This window comes from Lactuca sativa, chromosome 8, assembly GCF_002870075.4.
Source record: "Lactuca sativa cultivar Salinas chromosome 8, Lsat_Salinas_v11, whole genome shotgun sequence".
NCBI classification, from domain to species: Eukaryota; Viridiplantae; Streptophyta; class Magnoliopsida; order Asterales; family Asteraceae; genus Lactuca; species Lactuca sativa.
In genome coordinates this window covers 181888974-181896224 of record NC_056630.2, presented here as the reverse complement: position 1 = coordinate 181896224, position 7251 = coordinate 181888974, and the positions used below count along the sequence as shown (strand labels likewise).

The window sequence follows — 7251 nt, the reverse complement described above, 5'->3', positions numbered from 1 at the left end:
GGAAAATTGATGCTTTTTGTTTAAAATTAAAAAGATAGTCCATAATAATTACAGAAAAATTCATAATGTTATATATATATATATATATATATATATATATATATATATATATATATATATATATATATATATATATATATATATATATATATATATTCAAAAAAATTTATAAGCCCTCTCTATATTCAAATCCTTACCCCTGGTTAAAGGCATTAGACAAAGTGTTGGGTTCGTCTTAATCTTGTGTTTTGTGCTTCTTCATTTACCATGGATTCATAGATGGGAGGGGAAAGAAAGATAACAACTTTCATGTGTTTGGGAATAGAACTATAGAAGATTTAGGAATAAAAGAGAGAATGTAAAGGAGAAAAAAAAAGCTGTTAGGGAAAGAATAATGAATACCCACCAACCAAAACAAAAAATATATAGAAAAACATACTCTACCAATCTCCAAAGACTTAATATGCCTCGTAGAACCCAAATTCAAGCGATGACTTCTTGTTTCCATTTCCTTTGAAGATTCTAAAACCCCCATTTGGAAACAAAATTTTTGGTCATTTTCATTCTTCTTGAATTATAATTGTCTTCCGTCCTGTATTGGACAATTCTGTTTGGTCAGCGCCTCTTAATTGATCATCATCTAGACGTCCACATCACAAATCACTGTTGTTCTTCTTATTAATCACCACTTACGCATTCCAGCAATTAAACTCCGAACTGGTTTGTCGCACGATGATATTCTTGACGAAGTCCCCCCTCACTGGGGATCTTTGCGCCTTAACTTTCTCCATTTGTGTCGCACTCTCTTTGCTTCGATGTTTTGAAGAAACTGCAAGAAGAGGAGTTTTCGACCAGGTGGATCTTCTTTTACTTCTTTGATTACTCTACGTTTTCAGGTGTGTTTCGATTGGGTTTTTGATGCTTTCATCTTACTTCCTCGTTGCAAAACTGTCGATCAATTTTGGCTTTTACGTAAAGTCAACGAGGATTTTATTTCAACTTAACTTACGTGCATGTAGATCTGAGCTTTGCAAGTTGCAACATCATGAATAGAGTTCTGTCGGATATAAATCTACAACAAGATCCATAATCAAAAAGATTCATTTGAGATTTACTATAAATTTACAAGGAAATCCTGTCTTACAATTTTAATTTGGCTTAAAAATATATGAGAAATCCTATTTTTACGCCCAATCTTTCCTGATAAAGATTTTCTTCTTGATAAATGTGAAACGTTTTGCCGTTTTGGGTATATCGATGAAGGTTTTCACGCAAATGTGTCTTTATTAATAGTCAGAACTCGTAAGTGTTTTATAAAGCTGTTTTCATTCGTTATCAGAAACTAAACAGGAAGCTCGTGCATATAACGTTTGGACTACAGTTCATGTTATGCTGGCCGCTCTTCAGGTAATTAACGTGAGAAAGGAAGGGATGTTTTGGTCATTAACTTCATGTATGATGATTACGTTATTCCTATATTATCACAGTTCAGGAAGTCAAGGAGCATTCATGGCAGCTGTTGTGCCAGGTGTCAACATAGTGAAAGTGCTTCTCATTGGATATGGAATAGTGAAAGATGAGGCCACTGTCAAATCTATGAGCAGATTTGGAGACTACAGGTTTTTAAACTACAAAATATATCGGATCCTATGAATTAACCAAAGATTTTATTATCATTTTATTTGCTTCTTTATGTATCAGGGAACTTATAAGGGGTCCTTTGTACTATGTTTGTACAATCACATTGTGTTGTACTGTCTACTGGAGAACATCACCTATTGCCATTGCTGCAATATGTAATCTTTGTGCTGGAGATGGTAATGATTCTTTCTAAAATTATGATGATAAGGACATTTATTTCTTTTGCACACAAAAAAGATTAAGAGCAAGTCTATAACCAACATTGTTACACTTTATCTAGTGGGACAAAAGAGTGTCTCATGTGAAAATTAAACCTTTCGATCTTGTTCTTTCCCCAGGCTTTGCTGATGTTATTGGAAGGCGATTCGGAAAGAAGAAAATTCCTTATAATATTGATAAATCTTTTGCAGGGTCCATTGCCATGGCAGTTGCAGGTTTCATTGCTTCTGTTGGGTAATCTTTTGAATTTTGATCCTTTGGCAAACAATATCCCATTGGAAAATAAATATTTTCCTTTTGTACAAGAGATTGGACTCTATTTTTTTCCCACTAAGTATTGTCTAAATAACGATTTTGTGCTGATAAATGATGTTAAAAATATATTTAAGGAAATGACATTGACAGCAACACTTGGCAACATGAAAGGAAATAATAAATTACCGAAACGTTATAAAACACTCTTAGTTTTTTCCTCACTTTCTCTATTAAGTGAAAAAGAAACTCCCATTTAACATTCTTGTATAAACACTCATTTGTTATTCAATGTCACTTATAAACAGAATGGTAAAGTCAGTAATTACTCACATTCAGACAAAGTATTTAGTCCTAAAGAAAAACTATCTTTGTGTATAGAACACTTACTCGAGATAGACATCATTTATCTGCTCAACACTCAATCAATACAACATTTAGCGGGGGAAAAGAAACATGCCTAAGGGTTGGCCATTTGTCCCTATTAATTCCATTTTTAAAAAAAGAAACACTTTGGAATATTAGTGATATTGTATAGGTACATGTACTATTTCTCGATGTTTGGCTTTGTTGAGAAAAAATCTGAAATGGTGGTGGGCTTCTTCGTGGTGTCTCTTATGAGTGCGTTGGTTGAGTCTCTCCCAATAAGCACTAAATTAGACGACAATCTGACTGTGCCTCTTGCCAATGTGTTGCTAGGAACTTTGGTATTCTTGTAAATGTATTGAGCTGAAATATGTGATTATTTGTTGTAAAATGTTACTCAAATGGATTATAGTCATGTACGTGTTATGTTGATTAGAACTTGCACCAATTTATGTACGCAAATGTTGGTTTTAATTGCAGAATTGTTCTTGTCTAATTGTAGTCGTTTGTCGTTATTGATGTTATAACTTCCTAAGTACGTTAAATAAAAAAGTAACTATTAAATTTTGTATCATTTATGGTGACTGTTGAAATTCAATGTTTTTTGTGGCTGTCTTATCTTTCGAAAGAAAGCATCATTATTTTGTCAAGGTTTTTGTATTACCGAAATGAAGAGAGCTCTACAATTGTTGCTTTGTTATTTGACACATGATGAACTGTCACACACTTAGCTGGTGTAAGTAAGTGAGGGAAACGTCGTTGTAACCAAATCATGTGTGCTCTCCTACGTGTCTTATTATTATTGGTTGTTAATTATTCTACTAACTTAGCTATTCATACAATATATATATATATATATATATATATAGAGGTGGATGGAGAATGTAATGATTTTTTTGCTAGTTCGTGTTCTATCTATAACACCTAGGCTTGTGTTGCATTTTTTGATCAATCGAAGAATATTTATAATTTGTCTGTGCTCATTTTAGTTTTGCAATTTTGTTTATTATTGATTTCTTTACTGAACGAGTGGTATCATAGCATGACCGTTTAATAATTTTAGAATTCATTTGGTTTTCATATACCTCTGATATGTTACTCACATATTTGTTTTTCTGTTTGAATTTTATATTTCTTAAGTTTTTGGCAGTTTTGAACATGTTTTTCAATGGCAAACAGTTCTTAAGCGATGTACAATGTTGCAAAAATTGTTGATTCAAACACTTGTGCTCCAATTTTGGAGGAGTATGATCAGTAGACAATCCACATGAAAGACTATTTGTATGCTCTTAATGAATACGTATGGTAATCTATCAAACTTGGACCTCATAATCCTAGTTTCACATAAACAAGAGTTATTCCCAAATTACGAACCCTCTCTTATTTATAGCAACAAACAACTCCAAAAAATGACAAAACTACCCTTATAGTTAAAACCACATATTAAACTGACTAACAATTCTTCACCTTGGCTTTAACTATGAGTACAGTAAAAACAAACAATTACTTCCACTTGTTGATGTTTAGAAAATCTAAACAATGTCTAAATTCTGTTAAAGGTAACGACATTGTTAATGCATCAGTTGGATTGTCTTGGGTCCTAACTTTCTTCACTTGAATTCTTCCTTCTGAATGGATAAAGTGATAACGAACATCTATATGCTTCGTTCTTTCATGATGTACTTGATCTTTAGCCAAACAAATTACACTCAAGCTGTCACAAAAAATAACAACTTTATCTCGATGAAAACCAAAATCTCCAAGCAAACCTTTCAGCCAAATTCCTTCCTTTGTAGCCTCTGTAAGAGCCATATACTTAGCCTTTGTAGTGGACAAAGCTACTGAAGGCTGCAAAGTTGCTTTCCAACTCACTAAAGCATTTCCAACTACAAACACATATCCTTTCAATGACCTCCTCGAATCAATATCAGCTGCATAATCTGGATCCGAATAACCAGTCACCAAACATTCTTCTTTTCCTCCATAAATGAGTCCAACATCATATACCTTTTAGGTATCTAAAAATTTGTTACACAGCAACCCAATGTCCCTTTCAAGGATAAGCCATATAAGGAGAAACCATGCTGATAGAGTGAGTTATGCCATGCCTTGTACAAACCATGACATACATTAGACTCTACAACACTAGAATAAGGAACCTTTTTCATATACTCAATCTGAGATTCAGATTGAGATGTCAATGCTTCATAAAGCTTGAAATTTGTTGATGATGGAATGTTCAATGACTGATGTCATTCCAAAACGGTACAAAATCTTCAAAATATAACTTTTCTGGGACAAAAACAACTTTCACCTTGACTTATCTCTAATAATCTCCATACCAAGAGTCTTTTGAGCAGTTCCCAAATCCTTCATATCAAACTCATAATTGAGAAGTTGTTTTACTCTTGTAATATTAGCCATGTATTGAGAGGCCACCAACGTATCATCCACATAGAGTAACAAAAACACACGTGACCCATTAACACCCTCCTTATGATATTTACAACAATCATAATGACTTCTACTATAACCATGGCTAACCATAAAAAGGTCAAAATGCTTATACCATTGACTAGCAGATTGCTTTAACATGTAGAGCGACTTCTTGAAATTACAAAGATAATTCTTGTTACCTTGAGCTACAAACCCCTCTGGCCGAGTCATATAAATCTCCTCTTTAAGCACCCCATGTAAGAAAGTTATTTTGATATCCGATTGCTTCAATTCCAGTTTCATTTGTGCCACAAGTGCCAACAACACTCTAATAGAAGTATAACGCACCACATGTGAGAATATTTCGTTATAATCAACTCATTGTTCACTTATAACAACTAGCCACCAAACGAGCCTTAGACCTCAAATTTGGAGATACAGGAAGCCCTGTTTTTCTCTTAAAAATCCATTTACAAGTCACACTTTCCTGAAACGAGGTAACTTTACCACTTCCCAAGTTCGGTTCTTATGAAGAGACTCAATCTATTCACTTATAACAACTATCCACACATCAACCTCTTTAGATGTTATTGCTTCTTTATAAGAAGATGGTTTAAAGAATTCCATTTCTTTAGCCACTTGCAAAGCATACGCTACCATATCTTCAAAACCATATCGAATTGGCCTTCCAAATTGTCTCCAGGGTCTATTCAAAGCAATAGAATAAGAATATTCATGGTGATGTTTTTCATTCACAACAGGTACTATTTGAGATGAATTATTAGGTTGTTCAACAGATTTCTCAAGTTCTTCAGAGTTATCTGACTCATACTCCACCTGTTCGGACATATTCTCACCAAAAGTATTTGGTGCAGATGAGTATTTGATACCACACAACATACTATCCTCATCAAACATACATCTCTGCTGAGATTTTTCTTATCAAGACACCAAACTCTATAGCCCTTTACACCATCTCCATATTCTATAAACAATTATTTTTTAAATGAGGCTCCAACTTTCCCTCACTAATATGGTAATAAGAAGGACAATGAAACACTCTCAGGCCTATGTAGTCGGTTGTTTTTCCAAACCATACCTTAAATGGGGTTGTAGAATTAATTGTTGTAGCTGGAGTTCTATTTATCAAATAACACACTATGTTTATAGCTTCTACCCAAAAACACCTAGATAACCCTACATTGGAGAACATACACATCAACCTTTCCAAGAATGTTCGATTCATTCTTTCATGCACTCCATTTTGTTGTTGAAGCATCGTTTCTATTCAAAGATAGGTCTTTTTGGAAAGATTTAAATTGTGAGGAGAAGAAACATTTTAGAAAGATTTAATTTGTCGTTTAAGAGTAATGTTCATTCAATTAATCATATCTTTATGAAGCATCATTTTGATTAAAATATAAGTCATTATGTACCAGAGTCTTATTGTGTTACGAAGACTAATTACGTATGCAAACTAGAAAATGTAATGAATACAAATGAAATATAGGTTCCAAAGTAAATTTCAAAAAGGATATATGGAAGTAGGTAACCAAAATGATATCAAAAGCGGTAACATCATGGATAGCAGATATAGTAACCAAAAAAGCATATTGAAGCCAATAATCAAAATGATATAGAAGGTTGTACCGAAGCCAGCATTAGCTTCTTCGATGAAGTTCGTAGCAAATAAAACAATGAGTTCAATCAAAATTTACAATTTTATTCTTCAAAATCGAATGACTCACTAGGACCCAAACAATAATTGCAGTCATAACCCTAATCCCCAAGGACTTTCTTGATTCGTTCCTTCGTATTCAAACTTAAATTTTGACCCTAAACTTTCTAGATTCTTCATTCTTTTAACCATAGAAATTCTTCAAAGAGTTGTTGTTTCGAAGCTAGAAGGACCAGAGTTTGGTTTATCATAGAACTTCTTTTTCCGTACCAGTTTCTTGGCTTTCTCTTGCTGGTTCTCCAAAGAGTTGTTGTTTCCAGGCGATGTTCAGTTCTTTCTCCGTACTAGTTTCTTGGCTTTCTCTTGTTTGTTCTACAGCTACCTATAGCAAGACGATAAACACAATCACTTTTCAAATGATGAATGACAATAAGTTTCGATTGTCAAAGAAGACTTTCGCTCAGATGCTCAGTATTCCTAATGTTGAACCCTTCTACAAGGCAATGAATGAACAAATTATTCATATGTTCGATGAGATAAGTTATCAACCTACTCTTACTAAAATTAATGAGTTTAAGAAGTCTGGATTACCTTGTATGTGGAATTTTTTCTTTGGGATCTATCTTTACTGCTTAACTGGAAGAACAGTAGGGTTCGAT

General features: G+C 33.5%; 1 protein-coding gene across 2 annotated transcripts; it reads left to right on the top strand.

Moving 5' to 3' along the window:
• Positions 1–415: 415 nt before the first annotated feature.
• LOC111881754 (probable phytol kinase 3, chloroplastic) lies at positions 416–2974 on the top strand. Of its 2 annotated transcripts, none has more exons than XM_042897111.2 (6): positions 416–855; positions 1340–1407; positions 1488–1619; positions 1702–1817; positions 2052–2094; positions 2651–2974. In XM_042897111.2, exons 1-6 carry the CDS (start codon positions 733–735, stop codon positions 2829–2831), a joined length of 663 nt encoding a protein of 220 aa, XP_042753045.1. In that variant the 5' UTR covers positions 416–732; the 3' UTR covers positions 2832–2974. The 2 variants fall into 2 exon arrangements, with proteins under 2 accessions (XP_042753045.1, XP_023733914.1); XM_023878146.3 differs by having other exon boundaries at positions 419–855; positions 1980–2094.
• Positions 2975–7251: the final 4277 nt, after the last annotated feature.